At 47.2% G+C, this 26,264-nt stretch overlaps 1 protein-coding gene across 1 annotated transcript; it reads left to right on the top strand.

Moving 5' to 3' along the window:
- Window positions 1-444: 444 nt before the first annotated feature.
- glis2b (GLIS family zinc finger 2b) lies at window positions 445-21,404 on the top strand (the record flags this gene model as incomplete). The annotated part of the gene is made up of 7 exons (XM_079176895.1): window positions 445-1,435; window positions 17,968-18,169; window positions 18,432-18,562; window positions 19,951-20,106; window positions 20,228-20,361; window positions 20,452-20,570; window positions 20,665-21,404. The coding sequence occupies exons 2-7, from the start codon at window positions 17,992-17,994 to the stop codon at window positions 21,402-21,404; spliced, it is 1,458 nt and encodes a 485-aa protein (XP_079033021.1). The 5' UTR covers window positions 445-1,435; window positions 17,968-17,991.
- Between the last annotated feature and the right edge of the window lie 4,860 nt (window positions 21,405-26,264).

Here is a 26,264-nt window from a genome sequence, read left to right as displayed (position 1 = left end):
TACATGCAATAAAATAGTTTTTTGAGTGAACGTGATGAACAAGATATTTGAACAACAGACTCTAAACTCAAAAAATCGAATCAAAACCCTTATCATCTCAACAACAACTTAACATTTTGGGTTCACCATATTATGTGGTGTGTGGTTTACAAGAGTAATGCACATTTTGATGTCATTTAGACTCTAAATTGTAATTTCCTCTGATTTAGACATTGTCTTAATCTTCTCTCCTCCAGGTTTATCATCGCACATAGTTGCAAGTGTTGTATTGATTCATGCGGGTGGAAATATAATTAGTTATAGTAAAAGAAGAACTTTTAAACTATTAGTCAGACAGAGGTTGTGGCCAGCTGCAAAACAACAGACAGTGAAATAGAGGGGCGTTCCCGTTCGTGAGGGCCTGTTGATGGAGGGGACCTGAGGCGGAGAGACACGGCCATGAGGACGGAGAGAGAGAGAGAGAGGGAGAGTTTGGAGAGGAGCCGGGGACTGCCCATGGTGGAGGGGCGGAGCAGTAAGCATGCGCTGAGCTGGCAGACTCTGGGCTGGTCCTGACGGGCTGGCTGGGCTCCGGGCGACTGTCTATGCGCTTCAGACGGTCTTGGGGGAGACTACCACCAACACAGCGTCTCCTGGAGGGCTCACAGATAATACAAAGAAAAGAAAAGAAAAAAGCAGAAGAGACACGAGGATAACTGCGAGAAAAAGGAAAGCAAACAGCCCCACCTCGGCATCTGGAAAAGCACCGAAGAAGAAGGAGACGATCCTCCCCCTCTACCCCACACCCCGTCGCCAACCCGCCCTATCCACCCTACCCACCACTTCATGCCATCCCTCTGATTTGAACTGCCCTCCCACCCCGTCAGGAGAAGCACGACCACCCATAGGAAACCCCCACTTGACCAGCGTTGCCATTAAGCGATGCGCTTTGAATATAGGAAGACATCACCTGCTTTTTTTTGATGCACAACACAACCGGTGGTCTTCATTTTATTTTTTCCACAGCGGGAACAGTTAAGATCACGGATTTGGGTGTTTACACTTTTTGACGGGTTTCCAGTGCCATGGTAACATGCAGAATATATCATCCCACGGCAACAGACAAGGCTGTCATTCCATAGATTAGTCTTTATTCATACGACCAGCAGTCAATTACGCTGCGTTTGAGTTTATGTATTTTTTCCCCCTCCATGCTTAGAAAGAATCCTGACAATGGTCTGGGAACGGACCGCCTCTTCAGACACCTAGATCTATTTTTACAAGACGTATCAGCTCTGTATTTCGCGTTTATCGAAGGAAAAACGACAAACTGACGAGGAGTCATTTGACACCGACGCTGCTCGAGCCACAGGACTTTGTGTGCGAAGTTTGCACCGGTAAGAGGGGGGCCAAGTCGGAGATATCTCGGCCATATCCACGGCATTTTCCCCGAAAGGTAAGCCCGGAGCGCCTTTATTTTGAATGTCAGTGCTGTACATTGCGTCTGTTGTCATGCGTGTCCACGTTGGTCTGAGTGTGCTGCTACGATATGAAAAAATTGCACGAGTTCAAACAGGGTAGTGACCTATTTTCGGAGACTCTCCAGCGGTGCGCCCATATACTGCAGCCTGGACTCCCAACATTGTCATATTTAAGGCCAGTCGCGGCGGACGTGCCTTCACCCGGCGTCTGTGCCATTTACGCACCGCGTCGCTACCTATTTCAACAACCTTTTCCCCCGCATGTCCGCGTCCTCTCTTAAACTCCCCCCCCCCCCCGGCAACCCTTAGACATTTTTAGAGCAGTATCACAAATCCTGCCCTATATAGGGGCGTTCATCACAGCTCAGCCAGCTGTTGTGCAAGATGCAGGCTTGTACTGAGCTCTCTGATGTTCTGTCACAACATCTGATAAAAGAGTTCAACGTCTACAGACTGCTAACATTCACTTAAAACATGATGGGATGTTGGTAAATACAACTGTGACCACCACGTGAGGTAAACACCCATAGAACAAATCATGTCAATTTTCAGATTTCCCACATGGAAGACTAAATATGTTATTCTTTCATGTCACCAAGTTTTATGTGAGGAAGTGTGCTTAGTTTTTTGAGTTTTACCCTTGATTATATATGGCCCACCGTGAGCTATTTATGCCTAATAACTTCTTCAGTGTGGCTCACAAACTACGACTGGAACCGGTGAAATCGTTGTCTTGCCATATTACCATTTTTGTTTTGACCAATTCTCCGTTAGTTGAGGCCAATCATGTAGCGCAGGGGGCGAGGATGAGCACAGGCACACATGCCTAGATAAAGAGCTATTTTCCTCCAATTAAGCAATTCCACTGTCCCTAAGCCTAATTGTGTGCACACTGGGACTGGGTTTGGGATGGACCTTCTCCCCATTGGCTGCCTCCCATGGGCCCATTGTTCCAGAAGATGCCAGGGGAAAGAGTTGAGCTCTGCCAAGGCAGACCTAACAAGCCCTGTGCTGGAGTGGAATAAGGCCCGATCATTAAAAAGCATAGGCCACAATGCAGATCGAGGCACACTCAGGGGGCTGCAGTTGCATTTTGGATCAGAGGAGGATGGCTGTTTATTGCCAAGGTGACTGTATGAACAATGTAACGCGTGGGTGCATGAGAGAAACCGTCACACAGATATCATATGAGGCTGGAGGAGGTCTGGCCTCGGGCCCACTGGACCTCTCTCAGAGTATGTGGGGAAGAGGAGCAGCGAAAGAGGCCGCACAGGCTTTGTGCAGAGGGAGGACATTGACCCCCCCCCCCCCCCCTCCCTTCCAGGCCCCTGCTATTTAATCCATAACCCCCCTCTGAACTGTGAGCAAAGGTGCTCCGCACATCCTCAGCCTGCTCACTGCATTGTTTATCCAATCAGCTGATGACCAGTTCAGCCTCAGGTCAACCACAGAATCCATCTGACAGAAAGACAGACAGAGAGACGTCTATCAGCGTCGGCACATACCGTGATACTTCTCTTTTCTTACACAGCTCTTGATTCAGTGCAGAGAAAAAGGCTCTCAGCGCCGTCATATAGCCAGATGTCCGCTGGGGTCCAGCTGTGCATCCCTCTGGTGGCATTCCACACTCTCAGGATGTGTGCGTGTGTGTGTTTGTGTAGTCTTTTTTTTTCTTCTGCTGTACATTTTCTCATCCTGACTGCATGCTTGGCCAGATGTAGATGCTCGGGCAGCTGCTGAGCGCAACAGCTTGCGCAGAGATTTGGTCAGAGTTTGACACCGACTTGCTTCATCTGCTGCAATTAGTACGCAAGAAGATCTACCATAAAGGCTCTCCACCACGCCAGTGTCTGAAATCAAATCATGGGTGTGGTGGTCACCTCCCCAATTTTCTCGTGCCTTAAGATTTAACGCCCCACCACAACTGTCTGACATCATACCCCTGAGGTCCCAAGTTGTGTGAGGGTATAAGGCAGCTGCTTTATGGTGGAAAAGGTGGACCCTAATGGCTTATTCCTGCGTCACAGAACAACCACGAGGCTTGTGGTAGGAGAACAGTGGGAGCCCACAGTGCACTTGTACTTAATGCCTTAAACCAGGCTAATAAAAGTGCACCGCATCTGATGTAGAAAGAAGCACATTCAGTTGATTCCTACATTACGAATTTGGTGCCACAAAGAAACTCTTAGTCGACATCCACGACAGTAGGTTTTGTTTTTCACACACAGTGTTGTCAGCCTGTTGTGGGGCCAATAAAATATGTTTCCACTGGAGGGGAAAAAACTCTGAGGAGGATGAGGACCGCTACCAGTAATTGGGTGGAATGTAAGTGGTACAAGCTACAGTGGGCGAGCCAGTGTGAGTGTTTGAATTGATATCACAGTGGGGTTTCGTAGCTGCTGGGGATTACGGTCAAGCTGAAAGGCAACTCAGCAGCAGGGGAGAGAGGATTATTGTGGTCAGTGAAAGAGGCAGCATGCAGTGAAAACAAGGCACCTGATACACACTTGCATCTATCTTCACAGGGATCCCCATGACAGCTATGTCCTTTACACTTGTAGACAAGACCTCTGTAGCACTCTTGATTTCCCAATCAGACAATTTGTGATTCCTCCACTGGGGTGCCCGATGAAATATGACTAACGTTAGGTTATGTCATGTTGAATGGATTTGCACATCGCAGCTCTTGACCTTTTGATTGGGCGGAAAATGTCAGAGTAGATGGATGCAGGACAGGAGAAGTCCCTTCAGTGAAATGAGCTAGAGAGAGGACATGGGGCATGATACAGTATCCGTGGTCAGGTTTGGATATCAGACCCTGGACCCCCACACTTTGTTAATCATTTAAAGTTTTTGGCAAATTCTTTGTTATTTTGCAGCTTATAAACCAGTGAAATTCCAACGAGCCACAAGACTGAAGTCATCAATGTAATTTAATTGGAATCTAAGTTGAAACAGAGCTGATTCATTGGCCGAACTGGAGTTAAACTTGAAAAATGACTTGAAAGCGAATGACTCTCTCAGCTCTCATATCATTACACTTCAGCTCTGTGCATTGTTTCCGACAAAATCTCTTGTCACTAAACATTGCCATGTGTGCAGCAGTGGAGGTGACACGCGCATACTTTAGAGCGCTGCAGTGTGATGTGTCTATGTGGGGTGACGGCCAGACTCCTGGGCCCATGCAATAAGAATAGGCGGAGCGGATACAGAGCTTGACTCACACTAACTTGCAAACTGAAGGAGACCAGTGCATACCGCTTTGCTCCCTGGCTGGCCGGGCTCACGAAGCATGCATTTTTCTCCAGTTAAACTGTAACCACTAATCACTCACGGCCTCACTGTTTCCTCCCGGAGCAGACCATTCCTGGGTCCCCAGGGTGGGTTAAAATGCTCCCTCTGGGAATATATGGTCTACCCTTTTTTGAAATCACCTGTGTGGGACATCCCAAGCCAGCACAGGACTCTTGCTCTTTCTGTGAGGATCTGCCACGGGGAAGTTTAGGGGTCAGTTCCTCTGTTGCGAGTCTGCAGGCCTGCATTTCCAAAATAAACACAGACAACTCAGTGCCTCACTCCAGCTACCCCACCCTACCTCTTCTCATTCTCTTTAATGCTCCTTCTGCGCTCCCCGCTCAGTGCTTCTATCGTGAGAGAATTTCAGCTCGCAGAGCCCTTCAGACAATACGCAGACCATGTCTGGGGCCGGGCTCACTTGATGAGGAAAAGTTAAAGAGAGAATACAGGAGAAACGCCAATATTTGAAAGAATAACAGCAATGAAAAGGAGCTGTCAGAGAAAGGGTGGAGGGATTAGAGGAAAGTCCATTTTGGGTTTCCACCAACATACTTCAATATTTAACTTCTAGATGATAGTAAACTTAGATCTAGCTGGATCTTTTGGATATCTGGGAGCTTCAAGAAGCTGTGAGTTGTGCAGTAATATGCGAACAGCCATGTAGTTTAAGTAGAGACACAGCTGGTTTGTATTATTATTTACTTGCTTTGTCAACACCCTGGATTCTCCACTTTACCATCAATAGCACTACAGCAGTTCAGAGGTATGTATGTATGTATGTGTGTTTGCTTGTTTGAAGAAAAAAGAAAGGGAAGAGAGAGACGGGGGAGAGGGATTGATGTGTTTTTTTAAAAGAAGGGGATGAGGGAGAGACGGGTGAGGCATTTCTGAGACTCAAATAAGACTCTCAAGTCTGGGCCCGGCTCCCTGTCTGGGCATATCCAGTCCTGTCAGCTAGCTTCCAGACTTTGCCCCCTTCACCCCCCCCCCCCCCCCTCCTCCTCCATCCCCGACTCCCCGGGACTCCATCTCCTCCCTCGCTTTTAACTCTGCTTCTGCTCCCTCTTTTCCCTCGTCCCTCCCTTGCATTTTCGTCTCCCACTTTCCACGAGCCCCCAGCTCCATACGTGACGCTGACATTATATAAGACGTTCTCCATCTTATACATGCAGTACAGGGGAGAGAAAAAAAAAGTTTGGCCCGTAAGTGTTTACCTTCTCTGTGGTGTTGTAGAGATGTTGCCAGCACTAATTTAATTCATATGTACCGTGGATGTTTTTCTTCTTCTTATGAGCGGAGCCTTATGTAATTTGGAAATGTTTTTGAGGTTACATTTTGTGAAATACAGACTTATTCTGACCTCAGATACTACTTTGAAATAGCCTCACTGTTTTAATTTGGTTGCTCAAAGTTTAAATAATTTACTTCTAGTGGCCAGCTTGAATAAGGACCAGTGACATGACACAGCCTGTCTCGCTCTTTTACGGCATGCGGTTGTCTCTTTAACGCCCCTGCTCCTTGTTTGCTCGGGTCTCAATAAATGGCGCTGTCAGTCAGGGTGAGCTTGGCTATTTCTTAATTGATTCTAAATGTCAGTATTGATTCAGGACAGAAGAGTGTGTAAGAGCATGACCCCGACCTTTAACACTAATTGAGATCCTCTCTTTGGCTCATTCTGTCCAACTCTGCCAATATGCTGTATGATTGCATTTGTCCGCGGCACGTTTATTAGCCCTTGCTGTTCAGTGTGTGTCGCCAAATCAAAAGAGGAATCAGCTGCAGATCCTTCTGAAGCTTGTTTCCAACAGATAACACACATGCCAACAAATTCAAATCAAGAGTTTAGTGCTACTCCATTTTACAGCATTATGCTCAACACTGTCTGTCGCCATCTCACTCGCCCTCCATCTGTCCCTTTGCATCTGTCTCTCTGCTCTCTTTTTCTGCCTCTCTCTCTCTCTCTCTCTCTCTCTCTCTCGGATGGAGCCGCAAAAGATAAAAGCTGTAGGGTGGAGCCTGTCACTTAGTTGAGCTAGAACACAGCAATACAGAAAGAAAAGGGAGAGGGAGGGAGATAAAGGGAGAAAAGACTGTCATATTGACCTTGTCTTAATGCCAGCCGTGGTGGGAGGGGACACGCCGGGGCGGAGGGTTACTCAGAGAAAGCAGGCGCTCCATGTGAGGAGGGAGAACACAGTTTAGTTGGCACAGCCTCACAAGGAAAAGACAACACCCGCTTTGTGTGTACATATATATATGTGAGATCATGGCGAGGGAGGCATAGGGGGCTGAAATGGAGCTATAGCGGACAGTATGGGGGGCACACCCAAATTTAAAGAAGCAGGAGCTCCTTGATCACCCTGCAGTGTGTGTTTCCCCCGCGAACGCACTCGCACAAATACACATCACGTCACTCCGTCTGCTAATAGCTGTCTTCTGTTTTGTATTTCTCCCTCTTCCTGTTTTCTTCCCCTTTCAATATGCTTTTCTTTATGTTTTGGACGCTGAGACCCTGTCTTGTGCCTTCTCTCTGTACATTTGCACACATTTAGAATCACATGTTAACAAACACACAGTAACGGAGACACTCCCTGTCCAAAGCACATCTGGCTCTGTGTGCGTCCCCCCCCCCCCCCCCCCGCCCCCCGCCCCCGCTCTCTGTCCTGAGCAGCGAAGCTGGTGCACAGGTGTGACCAAGCCCTCTCCAGGGACAGGGAGGGGCCATCCAGAAATTGTGGGGGCAAAGAGGTAGAAAATGTACGACACCATAGACGTGTCCGATTGGCCTCAGCAACACCGCACGGACGATGAAGAGCGCAAAACCACCACCCCAACCCAATGCGTAGCCCCCCCCCAGCCTCCCGGAGGCCGTGTTGCATAAAGCTGTTGTTGGGATCGTATTACCGTGGCTTTTGAATGAGAAGACTTGCTTCCCGGGGAGTTCACTATGTGCCGTTGGCTTATTGAGTTGCAAGCAAATGAAAGTAGCTGGGGTCAGCGTGTAAAGGCGAAAGGGGTTTGTTTCTCATGCGTGTGGTGCCATAATATTCCCGTCCAGGAAATGACTGTGAGACAGGCGCACCCCTCCCAAAGCTGGAGCGGTACCACAGTGCTCTGAACTGGTCTGAACTCCGCAATACACAGACAGCAAGTTGTACACTAATACACGTATGCGCAGTCTGTATGGCTGTACAATCAGTGTGATTATGTGTGCGTATACTGAATGCCTTTCCCCGGATTCTTCAAGTTGCAATTTGCCCAGCAACTGGTGCTGAAATATACCCCGGGTTTTGCTGCTTATCTTACCACAGTTTCCATACGCCATGTCACCCCTATTAATCTGCCCTCAGCTTGCTGTTAACTGTGTGGGAGACAGAGAAAGAGAAAGGAAAAGAGAATTCTGGACCTTTTCCCTCCTACCCAGTGGCTTAGAACTGGTGCTGTGTTTTCGCCAGTGAGGGAAAATCCAAGGCATCTCCTGTTGAGTTCAACCGCAGCGCCTTCAGTTATGTTGTGAAAGGAGCTTGAAGTTGTGGCGGTTATTCAGGGATATACTTTCATACATCATTAGGTTTTGGGGTGCACACCTGTGTGCTTCGTTTTGGGCTGAAGCCATTTCTCTTCAGGCTTAAACCCTGCCCTGGGATTTAGGGAGTGGCCTTTTGTTTGTACGTGTGTGCTGAGAGAACCTGGTATTTTAAAGATTTAGGCAGGTGCCAGTGCTTTGCATTCCTAACCTAACCTCATTTCTGCTGCCTTCAGGGGAGGTCTGCCTCTACGAAAGCCGGCACACCAGGGGTGAACGTGTGCGTGCATATATGCATGCACATCTGCACATGGGCATCACAAGGTTTCAGCTTTAAGCTTGGCCCTATAAAATCCTATAACCTCCCTTTCCGTCCCTGTCTAAGTGCACTTTGCTTGATAACATCACTCTTTGCATGCATGCGTCTCTACGGGGCTTAGCATACCACTGCCTATCCATTATACACCACAGTGGTAACACATGCCACCTGCACTGCCCCAGCAATGAAATATGGAGAAAATGACACTGTTGTTTGGAAAAGTGTAACTTCTAGAGATTACGTTCAAATTGCCAGATCTGACAAAAGCTACACCTCCAGAAAATATTACTTGGATTTCATACTGCCAGTATAGCTGTTAGAATAATGCTAATGGCGGTGTGAGTCAGCTGGAATGACAGCATTTAGTGTGGGAGTAGCAAAGAACCATCACTTCCGAAACACAGAGCCCATCCAGCAACCCCGGCAAAACGGACACAGCTGGTTCGTGGGCTGATGAGACGGCAACGAGCTGGGATGTTGTCTTCCAGAATCAAATCCATTCAAAAGTTCCTCCCGTACCTGAAAGAAAACAAGAGTCGAAATAACCCCCACGCACCTCACCACATGCACATGAAACAAAAAGATGTTTACCCCAAGTTTAGTTGTGAAAATGCACAAACTGTAAAACAGAGCTGTTAACTTTTATCACGGTGCTTTTCCTCTATGACCCACCACTCTGACAGTCTCAGACGGTTTTTCCTCTCTCGTTGGCTTCATTTCTTCTTTTCTTTCCTCTCCTGTTGCTTTCCTACTGAGCATGGTGTGGTGACGCCCCTGCTGTAGCTGGCGAGCCAACTCCAGACCCTGTGATTGCGCGCAGGAGTCGGAGGATTGCATCACTGCCTGTGGGGAGAGGCCACAGGAATGGACTGAAAATGGAGGGGGGGGGAGAGAGAGAGAGACACGTGAGAGGGGGGGTCTATGAGGGAGAAGAAGAGGAGAAAGCGATGAAAGACGATGGGGACGCAGCACAAAGACGCGAGGAAGGAGTTGAGAGGGAATAGGGCTGAGGGAGATCACGCAAGTTTTTGTTTATATGGAAGTATGGCAGCGCAAAGACGAGAGAGGAGGAGGAGCGAGGGCTGGAGGGAACGCATTCGGTGGTAGAGAGGCCCAGCCGACTTAGTGGGAGGTCAAAGAAAGCCAGGGTGGGGATGTGTTCAAATCCCCTGAGTGTAAAGACAAACACATACCTCTCTCCTCTTCTTCCCCCCCCTCGTCTCCTCTCCTCTCACCGACGGTCGTAGGTCTCCTGCTGTGTTCATGGGTTCCCCGCCCGCCCTCTGCTGCGCTATGAAACTGCAATGTTGTGAAATGCCCCACGTTATTGTAAGATTACTCACCGCTCTTCAAAGCCCCACAGTGCCGTCGTGCGAAGTGCCTCAAGCATCAGTGCCGGGTAGGTTTACAGCTCAAACACTCGGAGTCATTGTCCCGTGGAGTTTTATCTGTTTACCGCTGATTGCTGCGCTGATCTTATTGTGTAGATTAAAGCCGTTTTTAGTTGATTAAAAACGTATGTGTCGGATTTTGAATGGGAGTAGGTGGGATAAAGACTAACCAGTGACTGAAAACACATGTTGCAACACGTGGCCCCTCAATCACATACTGCTCATGTCATATAGCAGCTACTAGGGAGTCTAATAAATGTGGCTTGGGGGAAGTTTCCTAGCCTCATGCCAATGTGCAGCTGCTCTCTCCCCCCCCATACCTGCCTCTTCTCTTTTCAGTTATTCTGTCCAAAAAAATAAAATCTAATGATATTTGCACACTCTGGCCCCTTCAAATAAATGACATGATGAAGAACAAATCTCATGAGCTATCAATATATATCTAAAGTTAAATTCTTATTTATTTATCTAATGCATGCTTCCCTTGAAATTCATCCGTCATCCTTTCCGCCCATCCAGCCCCACCCCACCAAGAGTCAAGTCAGGTCACTGTGTCGTGCGCTAATCCCGGGTTGAGCAGGTCATAAGGCTTACTGACACAATGTGGAATCTCAGTCAGATGGCTGTTCATAGATCATTCATGGCTTAATCTCGCTGTACGAACAGACTAAGTGGAATTGCTGTGCTGTTGTCAGGCCTCTCTGGATGCTATTAAGATGCAGAGTCTGGTGGAGTGTTTTCTGTCAAATTATAATTATGTAGCACTAAGAGTCTCCCTGTAATGTTTAATTCAGCTATTAATATAAAGTCTCTGATCAAAATCCACAATGTCAGAAGTGTATTTTTTACAGTGTTTTCTGCACAAACGTCCGCATCCTGTAGGTTTAAAATGGATGCTTTTATTTGTGCCAGTGTGCATGTCGGTCTATAACATAACACCACAATAAATTCCTGATATGTAGCATGTAGAGCTGCACCTCTTTTTTTATTAATGAGTAATCACACAACTATTGTGGTCTGTAAAATGTCAGAACATTTAGAAAATTGCCCGTCATCCCAGAGCCAACGGTGACAACGTCAAACCTCTTGTTTTGTCAAACGAACAGTCAAAGAGAAGCTTTATTTCATAAACTTAGTATTTAGATTTTATATCCAGTATGGATGTCCAGTACACACCGATTCCCATTTACCAAACTACTAAATATCCCATAATTCATAATCAAAGATAGGAAAGCAAGTGAAAGCTAGTGTCAGAATGCTCGTATCATCGTTTGCATCCTAACAGAAATGTTACTGTTGAGATATCACTTGTTGTTGAGAGATCGCGTGCTCTTCCTTTCTCATGTAGAAGTCCCCTTTGACAACAAACCACAAGTGCGACCCGCCCTCCTCGCTCCGTGCCTCCCTCCCTCCCTCCCTCCTGGCACCTTCCCTCCCCGCCTGCCCTCTGCCTGGAATTCCTCAGCGTCTGAACACTCTGGCTGGAGGCCATCGGTAGCTCGCTGAGAAGCTTCCTGTTGCACTCTCTCCCTCCTTCAATCCGTTTATACCTCCCTTTTTTCTTTCCTTCCTTCCCTCTCGTGTCTCCCCTGTCTCGTGTGTTGTCTCAGATTCTTCCCCTCCTCTCCTCCGTTGCATCGTTATCTCTTTGACTTTGCATGCTCACACTTTGTGGGTGATATATTTCGATTCTCTTTTTAAAAACCTAAAAGAACAAGTGGCAATCTTGTACTTATTTCTCCCTGGGTTGAAGCATGTGGGCACATTCGTCACTTTGTCTCTGAATCTCAACAACTTGTCCTTTTCCTCGGTAGCCCATCCCCAGTGGCTCCATGCATGCTGCTATTACGTAATCCTGTGTACGATCCACTGTGCTTTTCTGCAACAGGGGCGAGGGGAACGGGGAGAGGATTAGATTGACAGTAAGAGTGAGTGAGTTATATTCACTGCATTCATTATTCTTGAAGAAATGGTGTGAATAGTGTAAATTAATCTGGCAATTGGCGTTCCATTGAAGCCAGGTAGAGGTTACAGTAGTAGGTGAGCGTGAAAGAGAATCACAAAATGAAAAGCAAAGAATAGAGGAGTAAAGAGAGAGAGAAAGAAGGAATGAGAGGCCCAGAGGAGGAGGAGGAGGAGGAGGAGGAGGAGGAGGAGTGGAAACTGAGGTTTCCTGTCTGAGGAGTCAGCTGGCTGTGGAGGACAGAGGCAAGAGTAGAAAATCTCTCAGCTGTGTGCGTTTGTGTGTCGAGTGATCCATCAGTGGTGAAGGGCGTTTGCGGGGGCTGTGGCTCAATCGTGTATGTGTGAGCGGAGGTGGCGTCACTTACCTCAAGAAACCTCAGCAGCAGTGACAGCAGTGGGAATGAAGGAGTGAGCGCTTGTGTTTCCAAATCAGTAACAAACAAACTAATGGTTATTAACCTGTCTCACCTTAGTCTAGCCGTCCGTTGCCTTGTCAGTGATATTATACCTGAAGTCCGTGGAAACGCTTTGATCACTTAAATCCGATTATTCTGAGAATAGTGTGTGCGGAAACCTGCCTGAAACGTGCCAGGTTGTTTATTCCTGAAGATGTGAAACCCAAATGTCAGGGGTCAGAGTTCACACCACACCCACGCCTCAAATCAGTCACCTTTGCCCCCTCCCTCCCCACCTGGTGGATGTAAAAACCAGCAGGTCTCGACACGACCCACGCTGCAACTGCAGGTCTTTACACATCGCTGTTAAACCGCAGAATTACAAAAACAAACAGAAACATTAGTTTACTAAACAGAGTTGTTTACCTTCATGTGGTCACCGGACAGAATGAGTAAGTCTCTGTAACTCTAATGGTGCTGTGGTGTAGACTTGTCAGACAGATCAAGTGAAGGAAATAAAACTGTGACGTGGCAGTGAGATTCTGCTGCGGTCTCAGTTTCATAACTTGGTCTTAAAAAGTGTCAGAACTCACTAATTTCAAGATAACCACAGCCTCAAAAGGATGCTGAGTTGCATCAACAAGATTTGCGGAATTGCGTCTTCCTGCTAGAACAGCAGTGTTTTTAAGTGGTTTGTGTCCTTCACACCAGCCATCACTTCAAGAGTTGTGAGACGTTCCCACCACTTTCTCTCTCCGAGTTCTGTGTGTGTTTGTGTGTGGAAATGAAAAAGAGAGCGCAAAGAGCCCCAGGGAGGGATGGCTTACCTCCTACAGACCACCTCCCAGGGTCCCAGCAGGAGGCAGATTAAGTTACAGCCAACCTCAGAGGGGGTCACACAAAACGTGTGCGCACACACATTCTCTCGCAGAAAATAAAATATTACACAATACGACTTCATGCCCGGTAACATAATCGTCTTGTGCCGCGCAAGCTTTGATATTCACCGGTGCTTTTTGTTGGCTCCCGCTTCTGCGCCATCGGCTGGAGCAGGCTGAGCCGATACGCGATCCCCCCTCAGATCAGATCAGGCTAGAGATCAATCGGTCGGAGCGGGGGGGGGGGGCGGGGGTGAAAGGTCAGCTCTGATCCATGTGAGCCCAGCCTCGGAGCATGGAGGTGTTGAAACACATAGCCCTCCTTTGACCAGATGCCCCCACTTTTGCTAGCTCACCCATCGGGGCTAACTCCCACACCCTCCAACGTCGACCCGTGTTCACCTCGAACGCACACACACGCCTCATCAAAGGGCGGTTTCCTCACGCAGTGGGGTGGATGTGGGACCCGGGTGAGACAGGGTTATGCAGGGGAATAGGTGACCGGGGTTGCTAAAGAGGACACACACAAACCTCTCTTTCAGGACTCTTCTTCCTCTTCCACTTCCTCCTCCCTTCATCCTCACCCTAGTGTATCCTTGCTGTGGCCCCTCCGGTCATCCCTCCCCTCTCTCTCTCTCTCTCTCTCTCTGCTGTAGCCTGTGTTTACTCTGCTAGAGAGCGAGAGAGAGGGCCCAGAGAAGGGACAATGCCGCCTTTCAGAGAGACTGTCGACCCCACGGCTGAGCAAGGAAGTCTGCATGGGGGCCAGCCAACACCCCTTCCACAAACTTCACAGCCATCCGCCACTGAGCTTTACACACACACACATACTCTCGCATATCACGCCAACACCATACTCCTTCCTTCACTGTATATCATTCTTTCTCTCGGTCGCCCTTTCTCTTTGTCTCACATTTCCCGCAAACCCTCCTCTCAGTGGCTGTTGCTGTTTGGAGGACGTAGTCGAGATCCCGTAACTTCAGTCCAAGAACCACACGCTGTGAGTCACTTCCCAGCCAGTCTCTACTGTTTCTCCACTAAGAAATAACCAGGAGGGTGGGCTGAGGTGAAATCCAGCAGTGGGGACTGATTCACCAGAAGCTGCACTCGCCGGGCCCCCGCAGGGAACACATTAGTGCGGGATTGACTGCCTTGGGTGAAGCGGGTATTGTAGATGTCTTATGACCTGCTGAGTTACCTCGGAAGTCCAAGAGAGTTTGTTTGGCATGCCTGTTTCTTTGCAAAAAGTTCTTGGAGAACGCGCACACAGAGATATGCAGACCAATGTGAGCCTATATGCAAGCAGTACGCCATGCTTTATTCACCAGACGCTTTCAGCTACCTTATCGTCGTCCTGGTGTTGTTTGAGGCTGTGCACGGTTGCGACTAATAAATCACCGTAGATATTTATTTCCTTTTAATTCATACTCGACAGCCTCTATGAAGAGACATAATTGTGCTTTAGTTCAACATTATAAGAAGGGTAAACATGCTGTAGGGCTGCAATTAGCAATTAGTTCCATTATCAATTTATGTGGGGATTATTTTAGAGATAAACAGACAGACTTACTTTTTTAATCCCAAATTGGGAAATTATATTTCTACAGCAGCAACCCTAACAGTAAATACAACACTAGAGATATCTACAGAATACACGGTATAAAGAATAAATTACAATACACTATAAATACACCAAACCACAACAAATAGAATATGAACTACAAACATAGGATAACATACTATATAATATATACATTAGAAATAATTAATTCTACATTAATAGGATTTGGTTTATAATATGTCAGAAAATAGTGACAAAATGCCCACCATGAATTCAACAGAGTCCGTGGTGATATCTTGGAAAAGGAAGAACATTTCCACAGCTGGAAACGTGACACTTTAGCTTGAAAAGAGAGTCAAATGACTGATTGATTATCAAAATTGTTGCTGAGTAATTTTCCGTTAGTGGACTAATGGATTGATCGACTTATCTTTTCAGCTTTAATATGTTGAAGTGAACAGGTCAGTAAAAAAAAAACAATGTAACCTCATTAAGTAAAATGCTAGAAGCAGGTTCACTGCTTTGGAAACAACTGAGCTATTTACACACATAACACACATACTTACTTAGAATTAAAGGGACAAAATGGCTAAAATGTTTACTCCATTACAGCTCACCGTTTAGATTTAAACTGACCTTTCTCCTTCTACAACATGCAACAGGCTGAATATTACCAACAATGCTCTTCATTATAACGGGGAAAGGACACATTTTTAATAAATTGGCTATACATTCTATTATGGAGGTTTAGTAATGGTTTGCACGTGGAGCAGCCGCCTGAGAGGAGCTTTTGTGTGTGGACACTCTTGTAGTGTCTCTCCGCTAATCACACAGGGAGAGCTGTAGGATCACGCGTTGATCACATTTGAGGTGCCAAAATGGGTTATCTTCCACATTTATATGCATCAAAAAAGTTTCTCATCGTGTTTTACGGCCTTGATTATAGCTCGGACAGTTTCCAGCTGATAGGAGTCGGGTTTATAGAAAGGTTAAGCTGATTCTCGGTCTCAGGGTAAGAGCTTTTACTCGATTAAAGTGGTTGACAGACGATTTTATGCTACTTTGGCCAAACAATAAAGCCAAAAGTCTTGGCAGGGCTGTGTGTGGTGGGAGTTACAGTAAGTTAGTCATACGCACACAATCCAGAGAGAGAGAAACAGAGATGTGGTATCAACCGCAGCTTGTTCTAAATGAGGATCATATCCGCTCTGACTGATCTAAAGATGTTTATTTTCACAGCTAATGGCAGTGCTTGCCCACATAACAAACTCTCTTAGAGCAACAGCCAGTAATACACTTTTGTCATTACTGGGTTTAACTGATGGAGCTAATAATAATAAATGAAGCATGTGTCAGGGTATAATGGATACATTTAGCAAAGTGTGGAGACATTGTTAGACAGTGAAGAAGGGACACATACACCCCCAAGAGACAAACACAAGCGGGCCTTACTGTATCTCTTAATTGTCAAAATGATCTTAAGGATGGGTTCACATTTTTTAGTTATTGGCTGCTCTAATCAACCCTCCTGCTGAGATCCCTCATTAGAGCAACTGAAGAAACTTGATGTCAAGATCAAGATGAACCGGTGGGTCGTGTGCTAGCCTAGTGGGGTCTATAATCAGATACAATCCAAAGGGAATTTTTGCCTAATACGATTCTCTATGTGCATGTGGAAACATACATGTATATATATATATATATATATATATATATGTACGCATCAAAACAGAAAGAGCTCACTGATAATGCCATAATGCTGTCCTGTGTTCATACAGTATGTTCCTCTGTTTGCATCAGTACATGTGTGTGTATCATCATCCTCTTATCTATGGCTGATTGAGTCTTTACACCCCCCCCTCCTCTCCCTCTGGTTGTGTGTACGAGTGTGTGTGTGTGTGTGTGTGTGAGCTGGTGGCCATCCCTCGTTGGGCTGGTGAACCTGCTGACCTCTCTGCTCCGTGCCTCCCAGACACAAGGGCTTCTCATGTGGCCCCTGGCCAGTCGCTCTCAAAGCCCACCATTCACTACCAACCGTGGCTTCTGTGAGTGTGTGTCGGCATGTGTGTGAGAGAGAGGGAGGAAGAAGGGGGTGAATTTGTTGAAATTACAGTTTGATTAATTGCTTGTGTGCGTGTGTGTGTGTGTGTGTGTGTATCTACACTCAACATGCACACTTGGAGCTGCTCTACATGAACTCCAGCAGAAAAAAAAAGAACACCCTGCAACTGTGTGTGTCGACGGAAAATGCTTTGAGGAGATGTGTGTGTGTGTGTGTGTGTGTGTGTGTGTGTGTGTGTGTGTGTGTGTGTGTGTGAGAGGCCGGGGAGAAGGAGCAGTGAACCCTAACACATTGTGTTGAATAGCTTTAAATCAGCAGTACTGTACTAGCACCGCCTATATGTGCGGAGCAGAACACGCTGGATGAAGAGGAGTAGACGCAGCGTTTGTTGACATTTAAGTGGACAGGGATGTCTACGCTTCATTGCAAGGTACAAGACAGGGACGCTGGCTCAGTCTGGTGGCAGAGGAAGACGACAACTAAAACTCAAGATGACAGTAAGATGAAACTTCCTGCTCACAACCCTCAGGCTGGGTCCAGAGGTCAGTGTGTTTAGAGGAGGGAGGAGGTGGAGGGAGTAGGTGCAGCTGGACTTGAAGGCCCCGGGAGGGGAGGAGGAGGGTCGCTGGTGGGTCTCAAAGGTCCATGGGGTCTGAAGGTGCACACTGTGGGGGCTAGGGTGGGGGGTGATGTGACAGGGTGCAAGGGCCGGTGACTGGCCGAGGGGTGGGGTTAAGCAGAGCTGGCGGTGAGGGTGACCATCTGGATTGGATTGTAGAAATTCCTCAGGAAGAGTGTGTGAGTAAAGGTCAGCATGGAAGAAGAGGAGGGGGGTCACTCAGATCTCTTATGGTTGTGTGTGTGTTTGTTTTTTCTTTGGCTGACTCAGTGTGTCAGTTTACGATTGTGGTCTGTTTACCATTGTTGGAGAGTATTTCTTAACCAGTGGGAGTGTGAGAAACTTTCTACAACATTCACGTGGGAAATATTTGCAGGTTTTGAGGATCTGTCACTGTCTCACGTCGGGACGCAGCGCTTCATTGTATGAAAACCAAGCTATCCTTCATTGGCCCCACTCGGCCTAACTCTGCCCCTCTGTGACTGTTTGTGCAGGTGGGAGGTCAGCGGTTTGTGGTCATGCTGTCCCTGGACGAGCCCCTGGACCTGAAGCTCCCTCGGCGGGTGAATGGGTGGGACAGAGGGGCGCGCTCTCCCCCCATCTCCCCGCTGCACCCCAAGCGAGCTCGCCAGCTCCGCATGGCGGATGATGGCACCGCAGTCATAGAGCCCGCCTCGCCGGCGTCTCCACACACAGGTAACAACAAAGCAAGAGTCTGCAGGCATGACTTCAGCTCTGTTAGGCTGCATTTAGGCACAGTGGGGGCCTGAGCATGCTAACATGCTCACAATGCTAACATGCTCACAATGCTAACGTGCTGATGTTTAGAAGCGTATTGTTTTTACCACGTACAAATATTTAAGTCTGAGCTCCCATATCAAATCCCAGAGGTGAGAGGTCTTCTCAACAAGTGTGTGTGTGTGTGTGTGTGTGTGTGTGTGTGTGTGTGTTTTCTCAGGTGTGCAGGTGGTCCCCCATGATCGGGCAGACACCCCCACACCCCCTGCGGTGGACCTGAGCATGTCTCCCTCCTCTCGCCACACCGCCAGCTCTCCAGAAATGACCAACGGCAACTACATCCCCTCAGGAGTGAGTATGACCAAACTAGGGCATTCGTAGTCGACTTACACTCATACTATTTTGACGTATAATAAATTGATTGATAAAGAACGACTAATCGACCAAAGCAATCAAATAACGAGACCAAAACGGTCAATAAGTCAACTAATCGACTAAGAGCCTGACCGACTTACACACCTTATTTTGCCCTCCACTACCTCTATTGTCTCCCATCTCTTCGCTGACCTCCGAGTTGTTGAAAGAGTAAACACTGTCTCAATGCAGTAAACACTGTCTCCTGTCTACAGCGGAGAGTGACTCAGCCTGCTGGGGTCAGCAAGTCAGGAACAACATCGGGTTGTGTCACACTCTCCATAAGGGAATCAGGCTTTGCAAGGGGTGGGAGGCTTGTGTGTGTGTGTGTGTGTGTGTAGGGGGGTGGGGGTAGCTTTTATCAAACACCTCTTGTGTCCCCAACAAATGCTTATGTCTGCTTAACTTGCACTTAGTCGTCCCACTGGCATGCAAGTGTGTGCCAGTGTGTATGCTTGTGTGTGTGTGTGTGTATAATCAAATTTAAGACAAGGTACAGCCATGCAGACCTCACGCCGCCTAATTCAATTCCCTCCCAATTGAATTGAGACACGCTGGCTGGGACCATTCAGCCGCCCCGCTGAGTCCTAGATAGCCCCCGACCCCACCGTCACAGATACTCTACACTTTACTTATCCCCAGTGGACGCAGATAGGATGCTTTCTGTCCCCACTTAATCTCTCTCTCTCTCACACACACGTACACACACACGTACAAAAGTAAGCGCTTGTTATAAAAGAACAGCTGCACACATACTCACACGTTCTCTCCCCTTCAGCATCGCACAAACTGGCTCACAAACGTTTGCATGCAGAGGCAGAGTGCAGGGGAATATGTGTGATTTTATGAAATTGATCACGTACTAATTTCTGACACATGAAGATGAGACAGCCGCAGGAAATTTGCACCCGTATTCTCTCTGTGCTTCCCAACTCTCTGACTTATTTTTCCTTTATTCATAATTCACCAATACTCCTCTCAGTTTTTGGCTTGAGCTAAGTTAGCTCTGTGTGTGTGTGTGTGTGTGTGTGTGTGTGTGTGTAAGCCAGTGCATTAGCTCTTTGAGCCCCAGCTGAGGTTCAATGAATCTTGCAGCTCTCATGCCGAGCTCGGGGATGTAGGGAGGTTTTGTAGCACGCAGCGGGTGACTACAAGAGAAAAAGTGGAGTTTTGAAGGAAGAGATGAAGATCAGCTGTTCTGTACTCCATTGACAAAAACAAAGACTTTTGTCTCTATCAAGTTATTTGCGTCACCCAGCTGACGGTCCGTGCATGGTTCTTTCTGTGCAGGGGATTAATAATCCTGTTGCTCTTTTGTTTACCAGAATTCTCACATCTCACAGGCCTTTCAGTTTTTCGTGCCAATCGGAGCTGGGGCGGGACTTCACCTGCCATCCTCCATGTTCATTGGACAGACCGGCGACAGAAGAGCCTCTCCTGACCTATCAGCGGATGAACAGCTGGCCTGCCACTGGAAGAAGGTAAGACCAAGAGAGTAAAACCCATCTTATGAACCTGTTGTTTCCAAACTAAGATCGACTCAAAATCGCATTATCATCACTTACGATTCATTTGGAACGCTGAATGCTTTCTCTCCTCTAGTGCCACCTGCTCTTTGAATCCCTGCAAGACCTGGTGGACCATGTCAATGACTTCCATGTCAAGCCTGAGAAGAATTCTGGGTACTGCTGCCACTGGGAGGGCTGTGCTCGCAAAGGGAGGGGTTTCAATGCTAGGTGAGAAAATCATACACTTGGGTAATTTATTAAGTGTAGGTATCAGTGGAGAATTAAAGAGGAATTTTTTTTTTGTGTGTTTTGCTGCAGGTACAAGATGCTCATCCACATCCGCACTCACACTAACGAGAAGCCCCATCGCTGTCCCACCTGCAACAAGAGCTTCTCACGCCTGGAGAACCTCAAGATACACAACCGGTCACACACAGGTCAGTGGTACAGCCGCACCCAGTACGCCACCGTAAAATTGTGAGATTTGGTCACTGCATTCTCAACATTTGTATCATTTCTCCTTCACTGCAGGTGAAAAGCCCTACATTTGTCCTTACGAGGGTTGCAACAAGCGCTACTCAAACTCCAGCGACCGCTTCAAGCACACTCGCACGCACTATGTGGACAAGCCTTACTACTGCAAGATGGTGGGCTGCCTGAAGCGCTACACAGACCCAAGCTCTCTCCGCAAGCACATCAAGGCCCATGGCCACTTTGTGACTCAGGAGCAGGGCTCCTCGGGTGGGGTGGGCTCGCTGCTGAGGGGGAGTCAAAGTGGAGTGCTCGTCGGCGAAAGGGGCAAGGATTCAGAGCTGTCCTATGTGAGTGCGGCCCACATTATCATCCCAGGGGCAGCGGCTGCTTTCCTTGGAGGCCATGCTCTGCAGGGTCTGGGAGGTGCCCTTCCCATGTCCGCCCTCAGTCCTCGGCCGCTGGATCTCAGCGCGCTCGGTTGCCCCGGCTCACCTCCAGGCAGCCTGGGAGGCGCGTCCATCCTGTCCTTCAACGGCTCCGCGCTGGGCCTGGCCAAATCCCCTCTGCTCTCCCCAGGCTTCCCCTCCTCGGCCCTGGGCCTGTCGATGATGCCCATGCTGGGGGCCTCGTCTGAGCGCAGGTCCCACAGCCAACAGGCCAAGAGGAGACGGGGGGAGGAGGCAGAGAACGAGGTGACCGGGGGGGTCTTGAACCTCTCCACGGGATCCCATGATCCCCTGTCCTGGGTGGTCATCCCCCCAGGCACCGTGGTGCTCAAGCCAGCTGTGGTCAACTGATACACACATACATGCATACACACACACACACACACACACATTCCAGAAGAGCTCAGGGGGTCGGGATGGGAGGGTGAACGCCATAGTGGGGGTACACACGGTCAAAGGTGATGGGGACTGGCTCGCACAATCAAATCCAAGCAATGCATTTCAGAGAAATGGAGAAAAACTATAGAAACTCATCAAACCCTCAATCAGCAAAACAATAGATAACACTACACCTACACAAGACATAAGTACACAACGCAAGCCTCTTGTAGTGATGGGAAACTCTAACTTGGGGCCCAAGAACTCTGTTCAGGACCATATATGGCTCCGTATTTCTATCACAAGGCCCGACAATGGGCTCCTCTTTGCTCTCTTATTTTGTATTTTATTCTTTATTCATTCCTGTTTCCTTGATGTGACAGTCTTAGTGCTCTGTGTTCTTACAAAAGTCCTGATTCATTGATAAGTATTTATATAACTGTACTGCATAGACAGTGTGCCTCCAGCGTAGCAGTGAGATAGATATACCGTGTAACTGAATGACGCACTCACAGTTAGGCAAACTTGCACGTAATAGGACGATTCTCCACAGTTGATTTTGAAGTTATGACCTATTTTTCACAGGCGGCTGTGATTAATATGATTCAGACAGGCTTGCCAAACCAAAGCAAGTGAACTCAAACGGTCTTGGATTTTGCAGTTTCAGCTCTGAGACAGTTCAATTAAACACAGCACTTAATAGTGTCAGCTGGTTATAGTACTGAAACCTCCAAACTGCTGCTAACCTCTCAGCTCCCTCAGTGTAACATGAACTGGGAGAGAGCACTTTTGACAATCTGTCCCCAGTTTGGGGATTGTGACCAAGATGGACCAGCCTAGTCCACCAGAATGTGTGCAGACTAGGGGCTTTTAGGGCACAGAGCGAAACTGGTGGCTTATCACAGACAGACGGTGTTGCATCACCTGATAACGACCAATCATCACTTACTTACTTTTACACAAGTGATATGTAAACCACCAGTGTGTCTAGCTCCCCCCTCTGGCAGGACTCGATACACAGCGTCTCCGCTCTCCATTTACAGAACTCGCACTGTTTCCACTTCTGGATTGTCCAGCTGCTTTCCCATAATTGAATCAACACGGCCAGTTTGTGTATGAAAGGGCCACTGTGGCGATAAACACTAGTGTCTTGTTTTTTAAAAACGCGAACCGACCTGAAACCAGCTGTGAAAAACAGGTGGTCGTCCAGTCGAAGCCCAAACTTAGCCTCGTCGGTTGAAGTTTTGTCCCAAGTGCAACAAGTCCCATGCTGTGCCAAAAATACCTGGAGAGCGGAAATAGGGACGCACGTATTGCGCCACAGAGGGGGTTGTGAAGCACTCAATGCCACATACAGCTGGACTGACTAGAAAGCCACACTATTGCAAACTGCCTCATTTTACGCTGTCCAAAGGGGCAAAAAAAAAAAAAAAAAAAGACTCATTTGACGTCTGGGGAAAACTTTTCTCACGGTTCGATTAAGCAGTCTACACGCACTTACCACATATATTCCTTACATGTTTTACAAAATGTTACTGCCAACTGCAAAAATAGATTGCTCTTTTTTCTGCAAGGCTCTATTTTGCTGTGGAGTCACTGCAGGCCTGCTCAGTGCTAATGCATGTACGATGTTGACTGCCGGTCTCCACGGGGAGCAGGAGAGGATCGTCACAACACCAGGAACATTCCCTCAAGAGACTGTCACAAACTACCCTCCGCTTTTTTCACTCCTCCATCTCTGCTTATGTCGGTGGTCTCACTTTTCCATCGCCCAGTCTTACAAATAATCAGTTGTTGCTGTTTTTTGTTTTTTTTATTGTTGTCATTATGTTTTTGCTGTTCAGACGAGACATTTTTTTTCTGATGTTGAAGTTGCTTGTTGTGTTCTGTGACGGCTGCTCTGCACTCAGCTTTCTGCCGTCGAGGATGAGTCTTTTACGGGGTTGAGGAGAAGACGAGAGGGAGAGGTTTGGGGGGGCGGGGGGGGGGGGGTCCTCTAGGGCAGTGGTTCCCAACGGAAGGGTTTGAGATCAATCTGAACACAAAATGTTGTTAGTTTTTTGCAGACTCCCCCTTCTATTTTGTTGCTTTTTAGCTATGCTAGTAATGTGGCTCAATGGATGGCATGGCTGGTCGGTCCAACCTGAAATATCGAAATAATTGGATGGATTGCCATGTCATTTTGTACAGACATTCATGTTCCCTAGAGGATGAACCCCAATGACTTTGGCGATTCCCTGACTTTTCATCATGATATCACAGGGTCAAAATTAAAATTTGCCCGATACTTAAGTTTATGACCAAAATCCCACAAAACTAATGACATTGACAGCCTCAGCTGCACTTTTTTTTGGCGAATATTAGCTAATATTAGCACGCCAATATGCTAAAATGAGATGGTGAGCCCAATAAATAGTACCTGCCAAACATCAGCATGTTACATTGTCTCTGTGAGCATGTTACAATTCTGATGTTGGCTTTTAAACACAGCTGTGCCCAAGTGCAGCCAAAGCTGATAGCGCGGCTGTAGACTCTTGGTCTCGTTTCTTGTGAAATACTGAATACTGTTACCATAATGTGGGAAAGAGAACTCACTCTTTAGTTGAACCGCTCATATGTGTAAACCCAGGCCGTGATAAGGGGATGATATTGCTTCATTTAAGTGCCCACAAGCCACAAAAGTTGGCGACCACTGCTCTAGGGGGAAAATAAGAAAATATCTAGTGGACCAAATGATATCACATTCCTCCATGACAATCACATTAAGGGATCATTTAGAGGCAGTGTAGGCATAAAATACAAGTCTGTATTAAGTGTCCTAACAGAATTATCTCTGGGGCTAAATTAGATCTGCAAACTCTGCTTCCTTTGTTCTGACTTTTAATTTCCACCACCAGATAAAGGGAGTCCGTAGAGAAATAACATCCGACTGTGAAATGGTGGGCAGCGCTGGGAAAGCATGAGAGCAAACAGGGACAGGATTGGCTGAATGAATGGACAAGGGAAAGGAAGAGATGAAGGGGGGGGGGGGGGAGAGAGGCAGTGTGCCAGCGGAGGAGCAGAAGCAGCAGAGGATAGCTGGTCCGTGCAGCCGCTCTCCATCTGGTCACCTACCCGGCAAACGGCCCTCTCGGCTCTGAAGTCACTGGCTGTGCTGTGCCCAATGTGGCAGCGACTCACAGGCATACCAGGCTGCACAGAACTAGGCCACTGAACTCTGTCTGCCCTCTGGGTTGTTTCTTTTTTTTTATAGATTAAACCCAAAAGGCTCCACTCCCCCCCCCCCCCCCCCCCCCCCCCCCCCCCACCTCCCGGCCACCAAGCATTTTACCAGAGATGGGGAAAACAGACTTAACAAGCCACAGTTCACAGTAAACAAAAACAGAAATAACCCTTCCTGTTTGAGGCCGAGCGCCGTGTCGGGGCCTCCCACAGGTCTGTGAGGGTTCACAGCAGAGATGAACTACACATTTTTTGTTTCTGCTTCAGTGATTCTTAGTCATTGTTATGTCAAACACCCTCTCTCACACACACACACAGCAGCATCTCTCTGGGTTCAGCCTGGGCATCGAAGTGAATATCTCGTTGCGAGAGGACAACCCTGGCATGTGATGTCATCAGAAACAGGTGTTAAGTAGGCTAGACATGGTTTCCGTGGCAACAGTGAAACCCACCTCTCCTCCCCCCCCGCCTGTCTCTCTCTCTCTCTCTCTGCAGATCGAAGAGCCAGAGACAGAGAGAGAGAGGCGGCAGAAAGCTGAATAATATGACACAGACCCTCACAGGGTCCACATCTTTTCGAATTATCAAATAAGCTGTATGATCCATTAACCCTTTGAGCTCAGTCTGTAATGAACTGCACTTTTGTCCCGCCCCCCCACATAACATGTGTAGATACGAGGATGTCGCCACATCCTCTCTCAGTGTACAGCGCTATTCAGCAGTTGTTTTGAGAACCAAGAATAATTGTAAAAAGAAAGTCATCCTAAGTCGTTAAAATGTCTGAATTTGATGTCTTGTTTTGGTACTTGCTCCTGGAGATTTTAAAGTAATATTCACTTAATGCTATGAAAAGGTGGAACTGAAATCCAGGGCACAGAATTCGTTTTAGCTGGGTCAGTGTCATTGTAAAGGGGTGCCATTGACCAGAGTGCCACAGTGTTGCACAAAGGGTTAATGATGAGACTAGGGCCACGCAAGGCCTGTTCCAAGTTATGTTTTTTGCACATTTGTGAGATATTGTCAGTATTTTAATTTTTCCAAGTGCCTTTTTATTATAGGTAAAATAAAGAAGTTATACACTATATGAAAAAAATAACGATTATATGAAAATATATTTTTCCTGGCATCATGTTCTGTGGTTGAACATGCAGAATTTTAGAGTTGTAAAAGTCTCAAATTGGTACAACATAGCGGTGTTCTCCTGTTTTAGAGGAATTTTATTACGATATTGATGATAATGTCAATGAAAAGAAAAGTGTTTAATAAAGTTGTATTTGATACAACTTGTGTATTCATTTCTGTTCCAAAAATATAATTTCCATCTTATAGAAATGTGCATATACACCATCACACACGTCAACGGAATAAAAACAATCATATCATCCTGATTAATAGTCGACAAGCTGCACTTTCATTCACTGTATTCAGTGTGTCGGCCATTAATATCCACAGTACCTGAAACAAAAATACATTTCTTTTTGGATTTAGGTCATTTTAAACCATAAATACCATCTTACATATGACTCATCTAAAAAAAAGAAATAAGCCCATATTATATTGTTTGTGCTTAAAATGACATCCATTGCCCACAAAATGCCACAGAGTCAAGAC

Source organism: Pholis gunnellus, assembly GCF_910591455.1.
Source record: "Pholis gunnellus genome assembly, chromosome: 17".
Lineage (NCBI taxonomy): Eukaryota > Metazoa > Chordata > Actinopteri > Perciformes > Pholidae > Pholis > Pholis gunnellus.
This window is presented reverse-complemented; position numbering and strand designations above follow the sequence as displayed.